This window comes from Panthera uncia, chromosome E3, assembly GCF_023721935.1.
Source record: "Panthera uncia isolate 11264 chromosome E3, Puncia_PCG_1.0, whole genome shotgun sequence".
NCBI classification, from domain to species: domain Eukaryota; kingdom Metazoa; phylum Chordata; class Mammalia; order Carnivora; family Felidae; genus Panthera; species Panthera uncia.
The window spans coordinates 16,817,753-16,839,192 of record NC_064815.1 but is presented as its reverse complement, the minus strand read 5'-3'; the positions used below and the strand labels follow the sequence as shown (position 1 = coordinate 16,839,192).

General features: G+C 54.7%; 4 protein-coding genes across 12 annotated transcripts in view; 2 read left to right on the top strand and 2 right to left on the bottom strand.

The window, feature by feature from the left end:
- Positions 1-6: 6 nt before the first annotated feature.
- On the bottom strand, positions 7-1,100 carry BOLA2B (bolA family member 2B). Its single transcript, XM_049638546.1, is given in 4 exon segments — positions 7-363; positions 657-754; positions 842-1,054; positions 1,056-1,100. Coding segments are annotated over 4 exon segments (456 nt in total). The 3' UTR covers positions 7-263.
- A 264-nt stretch (positions 1,101-1,364) lies between these two features.
- SLX1A (SLX1 homolog A, structure-specific endonuclease subunit) lies at positions 1,365-4,217 on the top strand. The gene is made up of 6 exons (XM_049638545.1): positions 1,365-1,552; positions 2,084-2,135; positions 2,242-2,580; positions 3,637-3,764; positions 3,931-4,018; positions 4,103-4,217. The coding sequence occupies exons 1-6, from the start codon at positions 1,365-1,367 to the stop codon at positions 4,130-4,132; spliced, it is 825 nt and encodes a 274-aa protein (XP_049494502.1). The 3' UTR covers positions 4,133-4,217.
- A 1,023-nt stretch (positions 4,218-5,240) lies between these two features.
- Positions 5,241-8,434, top strand: LOC125928023 (sulfotransferase 1A1). 4 transcript variants are annotated; one of them, XM_049638542.1, is made up of 8 exons: positions 5,241-5,373; positions 6,105-6,280; positions 6,387-6,512; positions 6,604-6,701; positions 7,125-7,251; positions 7,349-7,443; positions 7,925-8,105; positions 8,197-8,434. In XM_049638542.1, the coding sequence occupies exons 2-8, from the start codon at positions 6,133-6,135 to the stop codon at positions 8,346-8,348; spliced, it is 927 nt and encodes a 308-aa protein (XP_049494499.1). In that variant the 5' UTR covers positions 5,241-5,373; positions 6,105-6,132; the 3' UTR covers positions 8,349-8,434. The 4 variants fall into 4 exon arrangements, with proteins under 4 accessions (XP_049494499.1, XP_049494498.1, XP_049494501.1 ...); XM_049638541.1 differs by having other exon boundaries at positions 6,097-6,280; XM_049638544.1 differs by having other exon boundaries at positions 5,256-5,373; positions 6,097-6,280; positions 8,236-8,434.
- A 161-nt stretch (positions 8,435-8,595) lies between these two features.
- Positions 8,596-21,440, bottom strand: part of SGF29 (SAGA complex associated factor 29) — a 31,543-nt gene continuing 18,698 nt past the window's right edge. For all 6 annotated transcript variants that reach the window (XM_049638535.1, XM_049638537.1, XM_049638539.1 and 3 more), the window contains 9 exons: positions 19,506-19,594; positions 17,043-17,118; positions 16,275-16,347; positions 11,280-11,344; positions 10,236-10,365; positions 10,016-10,162; positions 9,766-9,801; positions 9,513-9,675; positions 8,596-8,801 (listed from right to left, as the gene is read on the bottom strand). In XM_049638535.1, the coding sequence (XP_049494492.1) occupies positions 8,685-8,801; positions 9,513-9,675; positions 9,766-9,801; positions 10,016-10,162; positions 10,236-10,365; positions 11,280-11,344; positions 16,275-16,347; positions 17,043-17,118; positions 19,506-19,594 (896 nt within the window). In that variant the 3' untranslated portion in view covers positions 8,596-8,684. The remainder of the gene's footprint in view (positions 8,802-9,512; positions 9,676-9,765; positions 9,802-10,015; positions 10,163-10,235; positions 10,366-11,279; positions 11,345-16,274; positions 16,348-17,042; positions 17,119-19,505; positions 19,595-21,440) is intronic.

Sequence of the window (21,440 nt, the reverse complement as noted above, 5' to 3'; positions counted from 1 at the left end):
GGAAGAAACGATAGCGTGTGAGTTCATTGAGGCTCAGTTTTGTTTTTGTTTTTTGTTTTTATCTGATTCAACACTTAAGGCCTTGTGGATGTGTGAAAGACTTGTCCAAAGTAAGACAATGTAGATTGGGGGTGGGGTGGAGCAGGGAGAAACCAGGCTCTTAGATTAAAGCTCAGCACCCTTCCCACCCTCCCCCCCACAACACGCTGACACAGAAGCTGGCCCTGATTCATAATTTAATGGCTGTGCAGGCCTAGGTCTCTTCATTTCTGCTGCTCACGGGTCCACTGCTCTGGGGTCAGAGTTTTCTGCTCAAAGGCATGGATGTGCAGAAGCTCTTCTGCTAGGCACGTGTTCACCAGCCTGGGGGAAAGATGGGGTTAGGAAACGGTAGGTGGAGGCCTGAGTTGCGATTCCAGAATGTAGGGTGATCAGGGAGACTGGAGGTGTCACCCAGGTTGTGTCCCCAGGACGTGCGGACCAAAGAGGAAGAGGGCCTAAGTCTCAATCCAGGGGCCACGAAGGCGGCATCCTTGGGGTCGTGGTCACCATGCGGGGCCGCACTGGTGGGGGTAGGGAGTTAGGTTGAGGGGAGTGGCCAGGGTTGTGGTCCCGGCGCTGGGGTCGCGCTGAGTGAGGGGCTCCCGGGGCCTCACCGGTGTCTTTGAAGCAGCGGCTTCCCCTCGAACTTGGCCGACACCACCAGGACTCGGAAGCTGGACGCGCAACGGTTGGGAGTCGTGTCCTCTACTTCCTATGGGGAACAACGGTGTGGGGAGTATGAAACCCGCCCCTCAGGCCCTTTCCCCCTCGTTGGGCGAATCTAGACCGCTCAACTCACCACGTGCTCTGCCTCAAGGTCCCGCTGCAGCTTCTCCCGGAGGTACTCGGCGCTGAGTTCCATTGCGGCAGCCCAGAAGGGGCGGCAGCTCAGCGGGGATGGAATCCCAGCTCCCACCGCAGCCACACCTCTTCCGACCGTACTGACGCCACTTCCGTCAGTCTCGACTTCCGCCCTTACTAAGGCGTTTGTAAACCCGGCACTTCCGCCCTCAGGCAAGTCCAGCTTTCCAACAGTCCTACGTTTCCGCGCTTACCATCAAGCAGCCAATCAGAGTCAGCCCAAGGACCGAATCGGGCGGTAATAAGTGCCCGCTGCCTGCACAGCAGCCCGGGTCCCGTGGGCCGGTTTGGACACCCTAGCTCCAGTCAGTCAGGAGAGGGTGCGCGAATCTGCATTGCCGTGGCCTCTAGGGTATCTCGGGATCGCCTCCAAACGCTTTTTCCGAGACAAGCATCTTGCGGCCCTGGCAACTCAGTCCTCCCTAAGGTCATAGGCCACAGCAATCAACCCACAAGTGCCGATGGGCCCTGAGGGGGACGCGGCGAGGCCCGGGCGCTTCTTCGGCGTCTATCTGCTCTACTGCCTGAACCCTCGGCACCGGGGTCGCGTCTACGTGGGGTTCACTGTCAACCCTACTCGTAGGGTCCAGCAGCACAACGGGGGCCGCAAGAAAGGAGGGGCCTGGCGGACCAGCGGGCGCGGGCCCTGGTAAGAGGGAGTGGATTGCTGTCTGGAGCAGGGCTTCCAGGGAGAGGCGAGGCTCTGAGGGGGAGAGGCCTGCCGAGAGGGGCGGGGCCAAGCCAGTGACAGTGGGCGGAGCCGGTGCGGTGGCTGAGAGCACGGCCGGGATGCGAGGAGCACGGTGGGGAGGCGGAGCCCTGTGAAACTCGGCTGTGGGACTAAGAGGCAGGGATTGAGTGAGAAGGGGACTGAGGATCTAGGGTTGGTCCGGTGACAGCGGCTGATGAACAAGGCTGGGGTTGTACCAGAGAGAGTCTGCAAGGGAGAGGACAGGGGGAGTGCAGGAGGCGGGGCCTGTGCTGGAGGCGGGGCCTGAGGTTGGCAGGTGTGAGAGGATGCACCTTCGCGAAGGGGGCGGGGCCTCGCGGACTAGGCTTGAAGCCTGGCATGAGGACTTCACTCTCAGGTAGGACTGGGGGTGAATCATGGCCAGGCGGTTCAGCTTGACGCGGGGTGAGGCGGGGGGCTCACAGGCCGCGCCCTCGTTCTTTTCCCCAGGGCGATGGTGCTTATCGTGCACGGCTTCCCTTCCGCCGTGGCCGCCCTTCGGGTAAGAAAGGAGACGGGGACGGTGGGAGAATGGGCTGGGGCTTCGGGCCTTCCCCTGGCGGCCCCCTTCCTGGGGCGTCCCTGAAGCCCCTACTCTCCGCCCGCAGTTCGAGTGGGCCTGGCAGCACCCCCAAGCCTCACGCCGCCTGGCTCACGTGGGCCCGCGCCTGCGCAGCGAGGCCGCCTTCGCTTTCCACCTACGCGTGCTGGCGCACATGCTGCGCGTGCCGCCTTGGGTGCGCCTCCCGCTCACCGTGCGCTGGCTGCGCGCCGACTTCCGGTGTGACCTCTGCCCACCGCCACCGCCGCACATGCCGCTGACCTTTGGGCCTCCGCCGCCCCGCGCCGCGGCCCCGAAGCGCCGCGCCGGACCCTTAGCTGACCTGGAGTCCGAGCCTGACCAAGATGCCGAGGCCTGCTGCGCCCTGTGCGCGCGCTCCTTCCAGGTGAGCGGCTCCACCTGGCCTTCAGGGTTCGGACGACTTGGGATCCAGCTGTTTATTGAGGGACCGGGCAGCCCACTGACACCTTTTGCCCTCGTTTCTCAAATGGGGATGAGCCTACTTGCTGCCATTCCTCAGAATCAGTACCCTTCTGCTCAGGGCCTGTGCCTTTCCCCTTTGACTGTAAGGCTCTTCCCTAGACTTTCGGTATTTATAAAGTGCCACCTTCCCCTTCTCCATGAAGTCTTCCTCGGCTCTCCATCTAAAACTGCAATTCTTTCTTGTACACTTCCTTGCCTTTTTTTTTTTTTTTAAACCTAAACACTTATTGTTTAACATGCTAGGTGTTTTATTCATCTTGTCAGTTTCTCCCACCGCCCATACAAGGCCAGGTCTTGCTGACTGCCGTAGAAAAGGGTCGGGGAAAACAGACAATACATATTTAACAGATTAACTGAAAGGATGGGCCTGACTTCTTCAGAGCTCTCGGGAAATGTAAATTGAGTACCTGCCATTCAGAGATTAAGTGACCTGCCTGAGGTCGGTTAGCTGGAAGAACTATAGGCCTGGCTGCAGTGGCCGTGCTGTGTATATAATCATTGCCCATGGGGCGGCCGGGTGGCTCAGTCGGTCAGGCGTCCGACTTCAGCTCAGGTCATGATCTCGCGGTTTGTGAGTTCCAGCCCGGCGTTGGGCTCTGTGCTGACGGCTCGGAGCCTGGAGCCCGCTTCGGATTCTGTGTCTCTCCATCTGTCGGCCCCTCCCCTGCTCATGCTCCGTGTCTGTCTCTCAATAATAAATAAACGTTAAAAAAATTTAAAAAATATATAATCACTGCTTATGCTGAGAGGAAACTGATTAGCTTGGTCTCTGTGGGCAAGTGCTGTAACCTCTCCGTGCTTCAGTTTCATCTATAAAACGCAAATAGCAGTAGTATGTGCCTCACAGCATTGTTTAATGCAAAGCCCCTGGAACAGTATCTGGTCCATAGAAATTCTGAGTGTTTAGCTACTTCATTCCTCCCGCTTTTCTCTCTTACCTGCCTACCACCTCTGACAGGATGAAGAGGGCCCCCTGTGCTGCCCCCACCCTGGCTGCCGCCTCAGGGCCCACGTGATCTGCCTTGCAGAGGAGTTCCTGGAGAAGGAGCCAGGGCAGCTTCTGCCCCTAGAGGGTCAATGCCCTGGGTGAGTCCAGCACCCCTGCCCCAGCCTGGCCTACCTTTGGGAAGATGGTGTCGGTCGTCCAAGTCCAGGCCCAGGGCAGCCGAGTCCTTATCTTGGCACTCAGGGCCTAGCCTGGAAGAGGCTTGTGATCCTGACTGTGTCTCCTACCAACTGCACCCCTTGGTAGCTGTAAGAACTCACTGCTGTGGGGAGACCTGATCTGGCTGTGCCAGATGGGCACCGAGGAGGAAGAAGAGAACTTGGAATTAGAAGAGGTGAGAGGTGGCTTTGGCCCCGGCCTCCCCCTCCCCCGCCCCACCCCCCCAGGCTGCCTTTGACCGGTCCTCTTGTTTCCACAGGAACACTGGACAGACATGCTGGAGACCTGATCCTCGCCCACTGCTTGTTTGTGCCACTCCTGTGGGTCTGGGCGGTTTTTACTTGAGCACAATAAAGAGTCTTGAGTTAACGGAACTTCCTGGTGTTTGCTGGGGGCTGGAGGCAGAGGCCCTACCAGTCACTGGGGCCTGAAGAGAAGAGCAGAGGCAGGGAGAGGCTGCTGGCCTGTGTGGATGAGCCTCTCCTCTTTCTGGAGGCCCGGGTGCCTCAGCTGTCCCTAGCACGCTTCTGACATCACACAGTGCTTTGCTTGGGGGACACACTCTTGACTCAGAGCCCATCCAAATCCAGTGCCCAGCTTGACTCTGGACTTTAATACAAATAGGAAGGACAGAGGCCAAGAGTGTGGTGGGGGCGGGGGGATACTCTACCCCCATGGGGCCCCGTGGCTCTCTAAGCCCCAACTCCTTCTTGTCTCTGTCTGCAGAGCCCCTTCAGACCCAGTGAGAGAAAAGCACCTTCTGGGGGCCATGGTTCTTTTACCAACCATGAATGAATCTCCATGAAATCCCTTGGGAATCATGAAGCTGGACTCACTCCCAGGGTTATTAGACTCGGCATTCTTCCTCCCTTTTCTGCTCCACCCCAGACTCTGTCATGCTGCCCACCCACATTGCTCTGTACTGGCCTTGCTGTCAGAGGTCAAGAGTAACAGTTTTTAGAATCCCTGGGCTGCTGGGGGCCTGTGTGCCACCCCCAGCCTGAGCCTTTGGCATCTCCAAGACTGGCCTGGAGCCAGCCAGGAAGGTGAGTGACCCTGCTCACGGGAGTGTCCCATTTTTCCTCTCTACCCTGCCCCCTCTCAACTGGCTGGATCCATTAGAAAAAGCTGTTGGTTGGCCCGCCCTGCCGGGGTGGAGTTTGGAAGGCAGGTCAGGAGCCAGGATTACAGCTCAAAAAACCCCCAAAAGACAAAAATGAAAGCTTATTGGGCTCTGTTGTCTAGATTCACTCTTATTTTCTGCATGCTAAACCCATATCTTGGATTTTCAGGTCAGTCTAAGCTTGGCTCTGGCTAAGGTGCTGAGGAGGGGAGCACAGGGGGGCCCTCCCACTCTAAACTCCACCCTTTCCTTCCTGGAGGACGGCCAGATCCCAGTGCTGGCTCCAGAGACCTCCCACTTTGGACTTAGAAACGCTTCAGCTCAGAAAGCAAGTCTGTACTCCCCACGACTGCAGCCAGTAAGCCACAGCACAAAGGAGCCACAAGGCCAAGATCCAGAGAGGTGTGGTGAGTGCTGGGGTGGGCTGGGCTGGCCAGACTTCCCTCACTTGGCGTCGCTAGCTCCTCTCTCTCCAGATCCTCTCTCTCTGCTGCTGCCTCTGATAGCATGGCATCCTTGTGCTTTCCCTCGGGAAAGCAGTCTGCCAACTGCAACCCGGTCCGAAACCCCCTTCCGTGACTCCTCTCTTTTGCTCATCTACATCTCAGACTTTAGCCCCTAAAGGAAGCTCAGTTGCTCAGCTGGGTGTGTTTATCTCCGAGCCAAGATGGAGTGTGGTTGGACAAGTGGGGTCACAGGCTGGCCTTTGGGATGTTTCCACACGTGAGGGGCCCAAGGAGCTCCAGGGGACGACAGGGCGAGGAGGCCAGTGCAGTAGGCCAGGGGCTGAAGCAGGAAGTAGTATGAAAAAGAAAACAGGCGGGGACTTAGGACAGGCAGCCTCTAGAGTAGTTTTCTCAAGTGCACACTGGAATCTGGAGAGCTTCCCGAAAACTGGGATTGGGCCCCCAGAGTGATTTAACTGGATTGGGGTGTGGCCCCAAGCTCTGGGATTTTTCAGGCCCTTCAGGTGAAGGTGCAGCCGGCGTTGTGACCCTCTGCAGGTTACGTGTGGCTTTGGACCCCCGCCCCCGCCGCTCGCCAGCCTTGTGAGTGGGGGCAAGTCACCCAGCCTTCAGTCCCTTATCTTAAAGCAAAGGTTTCAGTAGATGGCATGTTGTGATGTTAAGGGAAGTAGGCTGCACTCTGGCCCCTGACGCAGCGGCATGGAGCTGGTCCCGGACACCTCACGCCCGCCACTGCAGTACGTGAAGGGGATCCCTCTCATCAAGTACTTTGCCGAGGCACTGGGGCCACTGCAGAACTTCCAGGCCCAGCCCGATGACCTGCTTATCAGCACCTACCCCAAATCCGGTAAGTGATGAGGGCCACCCACCCCTCTCCTGGGCCACAAGTCCCGCGTTGGGCCAGCAGGGGGCCACCCGCAGCCCTGTCCGCCTCCTCTTTCCCTGCTCTCCAGGCACCACCTGGGTGAGCGAGATCCTGGACATGATCTACCAAGGTGGCGATCTGGAGAAGTGTCGCAGGGCCCCCGTCTTTATCCGGATACCCTTCCTTGAGTTCAAGGCTCCAGGGATTCCCACAGGTGTGCAGTAGGGCTCTAGGGCCACGTGGAACGGAGGGAGGAGACAGGACTGGGCTCTAGCTCGGCAGACCTTTCCCTGCCCACGGCACAGGTATGGAGGTTCTGAAAGACACACCGGCCCCACGAATCATCAAGACGCACCTGCCCCTGGCCCTGCTCCCTCAGACCCTGCTGGATCAGAAGGTCAAGGTGAGTGGCAGAGGAAGCCATCCCAGTTTTGGTCCTGAGAGGAAGGTCTCATCTTAAGGGGGGAGGCTGTCTGCCCCATCCTGTGGTAGAAGTCGGTGAAAGTGAGCCTCCTCTGTGCAGAGCTGTGAAAGGCAGTCTTCTCTGCAGGCCTCCCCAGGCCCGCAGAGGAGGGGGCTGGTGACAGTGGGGCACGCCTGGTTCCAAATCTGGGTATGGCGGCACTGAGGGGATTAGATTAGCATCAAATAGGGTTCCAGGGACACAAACAAGTCAGCCTCTAAGCCAGTTTCCCCTCTGGTCAGACCAGGGATAACTTCCCTCGCAGGGATGCTGTGAAAGGTGGAACATCCAGTGCCTGGCTCACTGTGTGGTGATGATGCGTGTGTGTGTGTGGGGGGGGGGGGGGGTCGTCTGCCCCTCCAGGTGGTCTATGTTGCCCGCAACGCAAAGGATGTGGCTGTCTCCTATTACCACTTCTACCGCATGGCCAAGGTGCACCCTGACCCTGACACCTGGGACAGCTTCCTGGAGAAGTTCATGGCCGGAGAAGGTGGGGCTCAATCTGGAGGAAGGAGTGGGGTGGAGCTGAGCAGCGGTCAGTCAAAACTAATGCCAGCTCTGTGTCCCTGCCCCTGCCCTTTCCCCAGTGTCCTACGGGTCCTGGTATCAGCACGTGCGGGAGTGGTGGGAGCTGAGTCATACCCACCCTGTTCTCTACCTCTTCTATGAGGACATGCAAGAGGTGAGGTCACCCGCTGCCACTTCTCTCCAGAGAGCCAAGAAGCCCACGGGGACCTGCCGAGGCCCTCTCAGCCACCTTCCCCATGGCAGCCCCCACGTCAGTCCCCGGGACCCCCCCGGCCCGCCTTCCCGCCCGGGACATGGAGCTGCGGTGCCACCCGGGGGGCAACACTGTATGGCTCGTCTCAGACCGGAGCGACGCCTCGCCATCCACTGGCCATTTACTGCTGCTGTTCTCCCTGGGGCCAGAGTTCTGAGAGACGACTGTCCCTGCCCTCACCCGTTGGGACCCAGGCAGAGCTTGTTACAGGGTCACAGGGCGGCGGCAGTTAATGTGCCTCCAGGGAAGGCAGGCCCAAGGAGCTGGGGCTGGGAGGGCCGGAAGCGGAAGCGGCCAGGTCCCCCAAGGGGTTGGGAGGCCCCCTTTTGTTTGCTCAATGAGCGATCCCAACCTCTACTGAAGAGCCCCTCTGCTGCTCCAGAACCCTAAAAGGGAAATTCAGAAGATCCTGGAGTTTGTGGGGCGCACCCTGCCAGAGGAGACCGTGGATCTCATCACCCAGCAAACGTCTTTCAAGGAGATGAAGAAGAACCCCATGGCTAACTACACCACCATACCCCCTGACATCATGGATCACAGCGTTTCGGCCTTCATGAGGAAAGGTGAGCGCCCGGGCGGCTGGCCGGGCGGGGAGGCAAGCGTGCAAGCAGAGCGAGAGCTGCCCGAGCCACCCGGGGCCGCCTCTGCCGCCAGGACGCACAGCCACGCTGCCCTTCTTCCTCGCGCCCACAGGCGTCGCGGGGGACTGGAAGACCACCTTCACTGTGGCCCAGAACGAGCGCTTTGACGCCCACTATGCGGAGAAGATGGCGGGCTGCAGCCTCCGCTTCCGCACGCACCTGTGAGTGGTGCTCCCCGAGGCACGCCCGCGGCCCCACTGCTGTGACCCGGCCTGACCCTGGGGTCGAGAATAAAATGCCGTTTGTGTTAACACCCTGAGTCTCTAATGCGAGCAAAGAGCAAACTCAACTGAAACTAAATGCCTGCTGGGACCAGATGCGGCCATCTCCTCCGCGGCCTCCAATTCCCCAACTTGTCCTGTCAGGAGGAGGGGGAGAAGGGCCTGGAAAAGCAAAGCCAAGGAGACATGGGCAAAGGGGAACAATATTTATTTGATCACAAAATCTTCTGTTGCAGTCCCCTGTGAGGACGGCAGGAGATTTGGAGTCTGCCAGCCCACTTCACTTTTTCTTGGGCTCCTTACAAGCCACCACGTACCTCTGGGCCACATTGAGGGGAGGGGAGTAACCATCCGCATAGGAGGTGTCTTCAAACAGGACTGAATAGTCATCCTGGGGCTGCAGTAGGGGGCAGACAGGAGGGGCTGGTCAGAGACCCCCAGACGAGGCCCTGTGCCGAGAATGAGCAGAACCTCTGGGGCTCCCAGCCTCTCCTGTCCCCAACCTCGCTCAAAAACTCTAGATGTTTGAACCTAACCCCTGCTAGGACGGAGTTCTTTTCTCAGCAACAAAGAGCAAGCAGGAGGGAGACTTACTGTCTATATGGGGAGATCCTACATAGAGGATCTGGTGCCTTTTGAGGACCCTCTGTTAAGGGGATCAAGAAAAACCCAGAGGGCAGCAGGCAGGAATCCTGGAGGAAGAGGGGAGAAGGGCCTTTCCCCCACCATGAGGTGAAGGGTGACCAGCATGAGGGAGCGCGGCCGGGGACGGAGAAAGGGCCCCGGCATGGGCCTTCCCATCTCAGGGCTGCCTGTCGAAATGCGCAGGTGAGGTGAGACTAGGGGACTCGTGGGTCACATTCCACTCAGGGCCTGCTGGGACTCTGAAGGTGGGAGAGGGGTTGGCTGGCACTGCCGTAGGGGGCAGGGCCGGAGGGCAGCTGCGGGGCAGTGTGAGCAGGAGACAGGGCAACGCACGGGACCCTCCTAGCTCAGAGAGGCTGGAGGAGGTGGTCAGGAGGGGAGGGAGGTGGACGGTGACCCCATGACCCATGGGGTCAGCCCAGTCGTCGTGTCCTGTGCGGTCTCTCCCGTGGGGGCTGCTTACCCGTTGTGGGGGCGTGTGGATCAGGGCACGGTAGAAGCAGGTGGTCTGGGGATACAGGGCCAGTACGAGCTGCTCCTTCTGAAATAAGGCTTCAGGGTCCGTCTCGGGGTTGGCCTTCCACTGGGGCAGTGGGATGATGCGCCGCCGGCTCAGGGTATGTCTCCTGGGGGAAGGGGGGCTTAGGTCAACCCGCGGCCAGGCGGGGGCTCCTTCCCAGCAGCTTCCACGGTCCCGCCCTGACCAGCACACTCACTCTTTGCCTTCTTCGTCGATGTCATCTACCTCATACCTGGCGAACGAAAGGAAAACGGTGGATGCGGGGAGGTGCGCCAAGTCGGGGAGCCACGAGCGGGGCAGGGAAGGGGCCCAAGGAGCCTGCTCCACACACCGTCCCCGTCCCCACAGGCACCCGGAGGGAAGCCCTTCTCCCATCCTGCACGTGGGGGAGGGGCAGCCGCGCAGGTGTAACGGGAGCGCAGACGGAGGCGTGGGTGTCGACTCACTTGTTGGTGGCATGGCTGTAGCTGACCACCTCGGCCAGGATCCACTGCTCGTCCCCATCCACAGCCTTTACCCGGGCGGCCACCTTGTCTCCAGGTTTGGCCACGTAGTCGCCAGAGGCTGGAATGGCCCCACAGAGGGGCGGGGGCCTGAGGGTGGGACGAGGTGTTAGGTCCAGCCCCTCCCACTTCTCAGCTCCCTCCACCCGGGGCCTGCCCTCACTTGTCACCAGGCTTCCCGATCCACAGGGGCAGGGTCATGGCCGACTGCTGCAGCAGGGTCATCAGCACCCCCCTGCGCATGGTCTTCCGAGGGGGCTCCGAGTCATTGTACAGGCCCGCAATCTTGGCCGCTGTGGGAAGGAAGCGAGCCCCTGAGGCACCGGGGACAGGGCGCCTCCCCCAGGCCCACCCGTGCACTGGGCTGCCAGTGGCGTTCGGCCTGGAACCCCAGCTCCCGAGTTAGCAGCAAGGGCCCAGATGGGATCCCGGCCCCTTCCGCCAGATGCCCGCGGAGAAACACTTGCGGACTACTCTCACGGACCGGTGAGATGTCGGGTCAGGGGGGTCCCTTGGTGTGAAGGACGAAAGAGGGCAAAAAGGGGGGCTTCTGAGATGCTGGTCACATCAGATGTTCGGTCAGTGAAAATTTCACAGAGCTGTGTGTACAATTAGGTGTGCTTTTCTACTGTTAGAATGTGCTGTTATTCCACATAAAGGTAAAAGAACTTTAGGTTCCTTAGTCGGACCCTTGACCTCCTCAGGCATGGCACCACACACCCAGTCAACCTCACACGGACCCCGCTGGCGGCGTGACACGTTTGACGGGGGAGGCGACTGCCCGCTGTGGGCTCACCGAACGTTACGGTAAGAGAGGTGGGAGAGCCGGGGCGGCCTGAAGGGATCTGGAAGCCAGCCTAGGATGTGTAAACTCCATCCTAGGACGGCCCTCACAGAGCAGCCAGGGTTTACGACAGAAAGAAGTGCGAGTGGAGGTAGCGGGAAGGAGGCACCTGCCCAGGCACAAGAGGAAGGGAGACGAGCACGGGTGGGGGGATGAAACCTTCCAGGTCTGCACAGGGACGCTGGGGAGCCCCTGCCTCTGAGCAGGGGAGCGTCTCCATTCCCTCCCAGACCCGGGCTGCGCAGATGCGCTCCCCCCACCGGAAGTCCACGGAACGAGCACACAGGGCTGAGGCTGCAGGGAGCCGTGGCTGCTGCTCTCAGGAGCCTCACTCAGCCTGGTCAAGACGCATCTCCGACTCACCGATCCGCCTTTCCTCCAAGAGAGACTTGATTTCTGCTATCTTATCTAGAGCTTTCCGGAGGATACTGAGGGTGGGGAGAAGGGAGAGAAGGCGTCAGGATGAAGCACAAAGCACAGACTTCCGTCTCTGCTTACAGCAAGCTGGGTAACTCAGATCAGCCCTACTGCCAAAAACTATAAACCCTAAGTGCTTATTTATTTATTTCTTAATGTTTATTTTTGACAGACAGAGAGGGAGGAGAGGAGAGGAGACAGAATGTGAGTGGGGGAGGGGCAGAGAGACAGGGAGACACAGAATCACAAGCAGGCTCCAGGCTCCGAGCTGTCCGCGCAGAGCGCGACGCGGGGCTCGAACTCATGAACTGTGAGATCATGGACCTGAGCCAAAGTCGGACGCTTAACCGACTGAGCCACCCAGGCGCCCCTATTTCTTTGGTTTGGTTTGTTTATTTATTTTAATTTTAAGTAATCTCTACACCCAACGTGGGTCGGGGGTCAAACCTCCAATCCCAAGATCAAGAGTCACGTGTTCCACTGACTGAGCCAGCCAGGCACCCGCGTTTTTTTAATTTTAAAAGCATAAAAGAACCGATAAGGTAGTGAGAGGAAGCAGGCCAAAGAATCCAAGAGAATCGCAGAGAGGCAAGCAAAGCAGAGAGAACTGCATCTGACAAAGCCTGAAGAAAGCATGCTACAGGTCTGGCTGCTCTGAACAGTCTGGAGGTTCGCAGGGTGGAAGTTAAGGCTCGGGGTCTGCCCACGCTGGGACGTGTAAAAGGAGACACTCCAGAGGATTGTGGGGAGTCCTCTCAGCTCAGAGCAGGGGTATGGGTAGAAGGAATCTGTCTCCGAAAGGCCACAGCCCCAGTAAGCCTCTGGAGTTAACTTACGGGCTTCCAGAGTGGTTGGGGCCCAGGCAATCCAGCAGACTGAACACAATTCTCGCTGGAGGAAGATTTCTTTATCCTAGATCTTGAGGACTCTTCCCCCACAAGTATTTCAATAGGACTAAGCAGCACAGACTCCATTTTGGGTCATTTATTCTCCTCTCCCATAGCTATTCCTCTAGTAAACCTTTAGTAAATGCCCCTGTAGTTCTGAAGGCCTTCATTTAGCAGGAGGGAGACAAATAAGAACACAGCACGATACAGCCTCGCAGCTGTGTCCTGCTGGGTCCCAGGCTCTCGTGGAGCTTGTCAGGCAGATGGAGTGGGGCAGTCCAAAGCAGGGAGGGGTGGACATGTCACCTGATATGCCTGCAGCATCACAGTTCAGCGCGGCAGGCACAGGACACAGGGAGGGCTCAGCCAGGGCCACTGCAGGCCGGGAGCACTGGGACACAGGGCAGTCAGGCACCAGGACAGGAGGGGAGTAAAAGCCAGGAGGCCAAAGGGAACCTGGGAGTCTGACCACTGCTGCTGGGCCTGTCTGAAGAACACAGCTCTATGCAGTATGTCCTAAGCTGTATTCTGTGAGACATTAATGGAGTGGGTCTCAACCACATCAGAATCCCCTGGGGCGCTTTAAGAAAAAGAATCCCAATTGTTGTGAACAAGAACCATAAACAGATGCCAAAGCTGAGAGACAGCTTGACCTGGAATATTTACATAATCTCGATGACCTCCCATAAGAGACTTACTAACTACACAATGGAAAACGGCCATAACCCTGGAAAAAAGTGGACGAGACCTCCTTCCTATGGAACAGGTCAAGACTAGAGCGCCACCTCTGGCCTGCAGCCTGGAACAACATCCACGCCGCAAGCGCCCGCAGCCAACGGTCAGCTGTCCAGGGCCCCGCACCTGGTGCGGAAGGACCGTCCACAGACCACAAATCATTCTCTCCTCTGGGGACCTGCCGTGTTAGCCTGGGAGTCGTTCAGGCCCTTGGGAAGCTAACCTACACCTCTGCCTGCGCCAGCCGAGCCAGGGCAAAAACCATCTTCCCCAGCTGGAACTCGGGGTGGTTGGAAGCCACGGTCTGTGGCCAAAGTATCACTGAGGACCCCGTCCCTCCCACTCTTGCGGAAGGCCTTTTGCACTAAGGCTAGAAAATGATTTGCTCCTGCCTGGAATGGCTGCCTATTTCTGGAAAGTGAAATCTTTGATCTTGTTGCCCTCTGACCCCCGCAGCCAGTGTGCAACCTCAAGCCCTTTAAAAAAAAAAAAAAAAAAAAAAAAAAGAAATTGTTAAATGAAGACACAGGCACTTTTCCATTTTCTGCAAGCAGGAGGATGAAACCCAGCCGGGGGGCAGGAAAGAGCATGTGGAGGAAAGTGCAGCAGCGTGTCAAGGAGTCAGCTAGCGGCGTGTCATGGGACTAACTCCTGACGCTGGCTCTTGGCGCCTCTTCAGTTTCCTGAGGGCTTTAATTAATCTGCTTGGAGATGTATGGGTGGAGGAGAGTGTCGCGGGAACACACCGTGACATGTGTTCCCCACCCAGACTCCCAGACTCGGAGCCTCCCGCAGGCAGGGTGGCACTTCGCCCCCTCATGTGCTCCCGGGCCCAGCACGGCACCCGGTGCTGACAAGGACTCAGAGTCTAGTGAATAAATGTACGAACTTTTGACAGTCTGAAAAGTAAAGTGGCAGAACTGCAAGAGGCTGGGCCCTGAAATTAGGAAATAAGCTTCTAAGTGTTTAACTCCCGGTGGGTCAATGGGAGAGAGGAGCCCACACCAGACTGGTTTCTGAAGCAGTCACTTTCCCAGCAGTTAAGCTTGGAAGGGCCATTTGCCTTTTACTCTCTAATGTGCGTGTCCCTCTAACTCATGCCAGCCCAACTCCAGTGCAGGTGAGCGGGAAAGGGCCCGACTATGGCCAGATGACAAACTTGCACATCAGGGAGAAGAGGCGGTGGGGAAGGGTGGGCTGGAAGGCCGGCTGGCGGTCAGAACGCTCTGTGCCTCCCCCTGCCTAAGTCAGCCCCACCCTTTGTTCTCCTCCCCAGACCAGCACAGGGAGCCCAGCTGGTGCCTCTAAGCTAAAAAACCCTGGGATCTTCACCTTCCCCTGTCCCAAATGATTCCAATTTTATTTTTTTTAATTTTTTAAAAATGTTTTTATTTATTTTTGAGACACAGAGAGACAGAGCATGAGCAGGGGAGGGGCAGAGAGAGAGGGAGACACAGAATCCGAAGCAGGCTCCAGGCTGTGAGCTGTCAGCACAGAGCCCGATGCAGGACTTGAACCCAGAAACCGTGAGATCATGACCTGAGTTGAAGTCGGACGCCCAACCGACTGGGCCACCCAGGTGCCCGATTCCCCCAATTTTATTTCAGAATCTGCCCTTGAACCCCCCCTTGCTTCTCCATCCCCACAGCCACTGTCTTGGCTCAATCCCGTCACCACCTCTTGCCTGATCTCCTCACTGGCTCTGAATCTCACCCAGTCTACCGTCCACACAGCAGCCAGAGGTTTCTCTCCTTTTACATCCTCACTGGCTCCCTGTGGCCTCCAGGATAAAACCCAGTTCCTGGAAGCCCTCCACATGCTGCCTTGCCCTTCCCAGCCACACAGGACTGGTTCTCAGTCCCCCAGTGCGCATGCCCAGCAGGCACTCTTCCACAGCCTCCACACACTGTCCCCTCTGCCGTGTCCACCTGCTGACCCCTACTTCAAGTCTCTCCTCCTCCCCGCGGCCATCCCGGGCCTGCAGGCACAGTGAGCCCACCTCTGCTGGCCCATCAACCACACTGTCCTGTAACTCTTTTCTTAGGGTGCCTGTCCTTTCCGGACCGTTTGCCCTTGAAGGCAGGGTCTTCGCTATCCTCGTGTCTCTACATGGGGATGGCCAGCACCAGACACAGGTGCCAGCAAAGGTTTGTAAAACAAAGATGACAGCAGGCGACGAAAATCTGGGACCATGAGCGCAAGGCAGGGTGTGCTCATGAAGAGCCTGACGGGAGGAGAGGAAGATCTGGAACCACTAGAAATGTTTAGGGTGCTGGCCATCACCACATGTGCAGGCCAGTATTTAAACGGAGCCCATAACTCATTAGTGAGTTGTGAGATTAATTTCCTGGGTAACAACCAGCATTTAAAAAAAACAGAACAGAGGATACCTGGCTGGCTCAGCCGTAAGAGCATGCAACTCTCGATCTCTGGGTCATGAGTTTGAGCCCCACACAGTGGGTGTAGAGATTACTTAAACAAAAGAAAACAAAATACACACGCGCACGCGCGCACACACACACACACACACACACACACACACACAAAGACATAGTAACAGTACAAACTATTTCTTGTTCCAATTCTATGATATATGTGCATATAAAATAAATGTGAAAAGACAATCATTAAACCATTCTAGCATGGTATCCAAGAATATGGACTTTGGGTCTAACGTTGGGCTCCCCCACTTACTAGCTGTATGTCTTTTAGCAGATTATGGAACCCCTTGTGTCTTAGTTTCCTCATCTGTAAAATGGTGGCTCTGAGCATTGAGATAAATACATAAAGTACTTGGAATAATGCCTGGCACAGTAAGGCCAAAAGGAGTCTTTATTAATATTATTAACATGATGATTATGTCTTTAATATTATTATTATTAAGCCACAACAGAGAATGTATTTCCTACCACAGGTAATGATCAGAAGTTTGAAAAACACTGGTTTTGGGCACTATATACACAACCGTCTCATATGCTGACAGTTCTGTAGATGGTTATTATCCCCGTTGTAATGATGGAGCACTGAGTCTCGATGGAAGGGCCTGCTCAAAAGGTCACTGCGGCTGGTAAATGGCAGTGCTGGGGTCTGGTCCCCACCTCACTGCCATCTACAAAACAGCAGGGCTATCGGGAAAGAGAGGTCCAAAAGTGGGTTCTTCCCCTGCTAGGGAAGGCAGGCCCCCAGGGGCAGCCTGGGGAGTGGGAATCTGCTTATCCGTGGCAGGAAAGGCGGCTGGGGCTGTGTTTTGTAGGCTTCCGGGGCCCAGCGCACGGGCGGGGAAGGGGAGATGAGGGCAGGGCGGTGGGACAGTACTCACTTGCACTCCGCCTCCGCATCGGCCTTGGCGGTTGTATAGAGCCCACGCAGCTTTGTCCGGTAATAGGGAGAGACTGCCAAGTGAACAGAGAAAGAGGCGTGGGCAAGGGGCAGCTGGTGGTCACGTGGCCCTGCTTCCAGTACACCCAAATCAGACTTCCGGAGGCTTACAGAGGCCACGGGCCAGGGTGTGAGCTTTATTGGGTCAGAAGTGCTCTCTGAGGCAGATGCCCATGTTCGACGAGTTCACCTTTTCACATGGTACAGATCACATCATTACATGTCAGGAGAGGACTTTCTAATCTCTGCCATCGCATGACAGAAAATACGTGTCAGCACAGAGGAAGACAGACAACAACTCTCGAAGCTGCTCAGGGTTGGAAAGCACCGACCCAGGAGGCTGAGCATGAGGGCCGCTGGGGCATGTGCAGTGCACGGGAGGGAAGCTCTCTCTAGAAAACACCAGCCTACTGGGGATGCTTGTGTGCCCAAAGGGGTTCCCCTGGATGCAGCCTCATTTCACTGACGTCCCAGTCCCTAGAAGTGGGGGATTTTAAGGCTCCTTAGTGCTAGGTCATCTGCTATCTGTTTCCTGGGTCACCATATATCACACAGCCTAAGGGAAAACTGTCCCTCTGGCCAAGGAGCGGTTCATTTCGGGTTGTGTAGGTACATGCAAAAATCCTGTCCAAATCCTGTCCGACACTAGTAACAGTCAGGTTCCCTGTCTCGGCCCATACCCCTTTCTCTTGTGAGCCCAGCTACTTACTCTTGTTCTCTGTCTGCATCCGCTCATGGGTCTTCTGGATGTTCACTAAGTTGTGTTCGCTCCGTGAACGCTCTTCCTGCAAGGGTGAGGTCAACAGGCATGAGGGCGGCCCTTTATCCTGCTGTGGCACCCCGCATCCCAGGCCAGAGGCCCCAGAAATATTTATACCGGCATCTCCTGACCCTTACTTTTCAGGTTACATCCCACTACAAAAGACTTCATTTGGGAAGGAATTTCCGGGAACCGCTCCCTTCTGGGCCACATGACTGTGTGGTGCATGGCTCCCAGGAGATGGGTCCCTGTGTAACTATAAACCTGGATGACCGAATGCTTGGAGAGGACCCTGATTATAATGGACCAAAGTATAGCAGCGGCACATCCAATATGCCGTGCACAAACACACACCACCCTTATTTTTGTGAATGAAAAGATATCTTTTTAAGTGGAAAAAAAATGGCTTTCTGATAGGATTAGAGCAGCAGGCATCACATGGTGGGTCCAAATTCCCCCGGGGAACCTTCTCGCCCTGAGGTGAGGAAGGTTTGGAGAGGCCATTTGATACATTCAGGCTAAAATACATCTACGTGTGGCCGCCATACATCCAGTATAGGGGACCCAGCATTTTGGAGTATGAAATAGGTCTCCTCACTGCACCCAGGCCAGTAGACAACAATGGCAACAAAATGCGTGCTGGACAAAGTACACTGGCCCACAGACAGAAAGGGTTTTAGGGGAGACGGGTGCTAGTGTGCGCCTCATGGGACAATTGAATACACTTTTAAGGAGAAGTGGCATTCAGAGGAAGACTGATTAGTAAAACGAACAGACTAAGGTGAGTTCTCTGGTAGGAGGAAGACAAGGAGTGTGTGTCCACCTGGAAAGATGAGGAGGAGTTAGTGTCTTGGGCCAGGTCAATCCAACAGATAGTGCTGGATAATTCACGGACCCATGTGTTGTTGGGAAAGGTTTGCCACCCTGCCCCTCAGGGCCTCTTGGCTATTTTAATCTAGACGGGGGCTGTGGCAGCCATGGGGCAATGGCCCTCCATTCTAGCCACTGAGCTCCAAGGACACACCTAGGGGAAGCACGCGTTTCTAAACCTGTGGCGGCCCTTCTAGGGCACCTGTACAGGGCTTTTATAATTTATATTGATGCACCATGACTGCCTTGATCCAAGAACAGATCAAAATAAGACATCCTGAGGTACAGCTGGCAGAGGTAGGGCTGTTACTTTGAGTATCGCTTAGGTCCTTCCCATAGGGAGGAGGTGAGCCCCGGTGTACAAGGGCACACAATGAAAACCAGTCTCTTTTCAAGCCTGTGAGCTGCAACAGGGTGACTGGCTTTGTCACCAGAACCCAGAAATAACTGAATCGTGGCCAACCGTAATAAAGCAAATATTGTAAAGTATACTTTTATTGTCCAGGGCATTATCTAGTTAAGTACGATATCTAGTAAGTGGGCAAGGCCAATTCCGGTGGGAAGGCATAAGAAATAAGTCTATAATTCTTACTAACTTGTTCTATAATGAAACTGAATTCTACCATGACCATAGTTCAACAGTGTACCACCCTGGTATCGCCAGTAAAACTCAACTGCCTTACGTAAAGAAGTCATATGATAATTCTGGTACCAGTGCCCAAAGGAACAGTTCGACACAAACGTATTATAAGGCACAAACAGGAGTGGATGAAGGGGCGAAATGGGTAACCAAATTAGTATAAAAATATGAAAATGTATGTAATGGCTCAATAGGACAGGCTGTTTCTTGAAGTCTATCCCGACCCCACACCGGCTCCTCCAAATGTTAGGCATACTCGTGTTGACACTGCTGCTATAGCTGATGTAGAAATGCTGTATTAAATGTAGATGCTCCGATATCATTTCACTCTAAGGGAGCCTAGGCCAAGGGCTGGGGACGGGGGGCTGTGCCGGAAAAGTTGAACTCAACAGGCCTGTGTTTTCAGATCTTGCATATTCCAAAAAAGTTTTGGCCCTTGACCAGCTCCTGGGAGAGAACCTCTGCCTGCACCCCTGGAGTATCCTGCCCAGTAAGAGTATCTGTGTTCAGCTGAGATAAGAGGGTGGAGGGAAAAGAGGAATGGCCATAATGGATACAGGGCATTTTTGTCAGACGATGTCAACGTTCTGAAATTGATCGTGGTGACGGTGGCACAACTCTGTGAATACACCAAAACCACTGGAATCGGACACTTGGAACCAGTGAACTAGATCTCAATATAGCCGTTATTAAACAGAAAGAATCACAAGATCCTGCCCCTGATAGAAAATCCAGCAGGAAGGGTAGTTATACCCCCACATTCTCGTTCTTAAAACGCATTCTTCACATCACCTGGGCTCCTGCACGTCCAATCTCTCTGAACACAACCCTCCCCACCCCCCACCCCCCACCCCTGCCACTCACATGCTGCCCTCCAGGAGCCAAGGGCTACAGCTTTTTACCTGGGTTTGTTTGATCAGCTGATGGAGCTCCGTGAGAAGTTCTGCAATGCGGGAATCAGCAGACACCAGGGCCATTGCATACGGGGTGCCTGGGGTGGAGAGGAATAGGAGAGAACCCTGTTAGTGGCTGTTACGGGTTCATCGTGTCCTCCAAAAGGTATGTTGAAGCTCAGAATGTCAAATGATGACCTTGTACCAGAACATACTAAAACTACAGGAATTTCATATAATTTCTAGAACAGTTACAGCATTTACCCAAACAACATAACCTTTATCATCATCTCTGTGATACAACTTCCCAAGTAGCTTACCATACCAAATAAACCAGCCTAATCAGTCAAAAAGACTTTATCTAGAGTTTGAATCTTGGGAAGTTTCATGGTACATGCCTAAACAGGATCATAGATCACTATAAAACTCCATATTTAACTAACCAAGCTGACAATAAGAGATCATTTCAATCTTAGTCATGATTACATACAAAGTTCTTTTCAAAGATTTGCCTTGACAAACCTTCTACAACTTTCTTTTTCACTCAGGCTTTGTCCTAAGCCTTCTCTCTCTAAATAAACAGTCTCATTTTAGGACAAAATTACTTTGTTTTTCCTCTCAACAAAATGTATTCTCATTTCTTGTATCTTCCTAACACATTTCCCACTTTCCTACATACAGAGTTGAGTCTCTTGTTAAGCGTGCTTTGTTGAAAGATTGTGCTATGGGGGGCGCCTGGGTGGCTCAGTCGGTTAAGCGTCTGACCGGCTCAGGTCATGATATCACAGTCCGTGAGTTCGAGCCCCACATTGGGCTCTGTGCTAACAGCTCAGAGCCTGGAGCCTGCTTTGGATTCTGTGTCTCCATCTCTCCCTGACCCTCCCCCATTCATGCTTTGTCTCTCTCTGTCTCAAAAATAAATAAACATTAAAAAAATTAAAAAAAAAAAAAGATTGTGCTATGGGAAAACATGTTTTTAGAAATTATGAACTATATTCATAAATTTGCCAATCTAAAGAATTCTGGTGTAGCAGACAGTTCACAATTGGTTACTACTTCATGTTCACTGGAAACTAAGGTTTCTAAGTTAAAATTCTATTAAACATAATTAAGGCTGATGGAAATGATGAGGAAAGCAACCCTGTCAGTTTCTCCACAATAAGAAGCCAAAAACACAAACCTATGTTCAGAAAACAATGCTTTAGGTATTTTACCTTATTTAGAAAGGTTATGGATATCCAATGAATTCAATCCAATTTATCATTTAACTTAGCAAAACTTTAAAACTTTCGGGTTACTGGGCACCTGGGTGGCTCAACCGGTTAAGCATCCAACTTTGGCTCAGGTCAGGATCTCATGGTTTATGAGTTTGAGCCCCACACTGGGGCTGACAGCTTAGAGCCTGGAACCTGCTTTGGATTCTCTGACTCCCTCTCTCTCTGCCCCTCCCCTGCTTGCATGTGTACTCTCTCTCTCAAAAATAAATAAACATAAAAAAAAAATTCATGTTACAAAAGATCTTGAAAGCCATTAAAAGTTTTACCTAGAAACCTTTTCATTTATTCAGCCTACCTACTTGTTCGTAACCATCACCCACGAAAGCTTTATGAGACAGTTCATGAGATCGAGCCCCACCTCAGGCTCTGTGCTGACAGCACAGAGACTGCTTGGGATCCTCTCTCTCTCAAAATAAATAAACTTAAAAACAATAAACAAACTTAAATTGACTTTCAATCAAAATATGTTGCACCTGTGCCCACTAAAAGTCAATCAATCTGCTCCGCACTGTCCATGTTGCTTGGGGTACCTGTGGGGAAATCTGAGGGGTGGTTTAAGTCCAAGGGAACCGTCAGGCCCCTTCTTGCCGACCTGGGAGGTGTTTCAGTTTGAACCTCATAAGGAGGCGGCCCAACAGCTTGGAGTGCTCTCCGCTCCGTGACACTG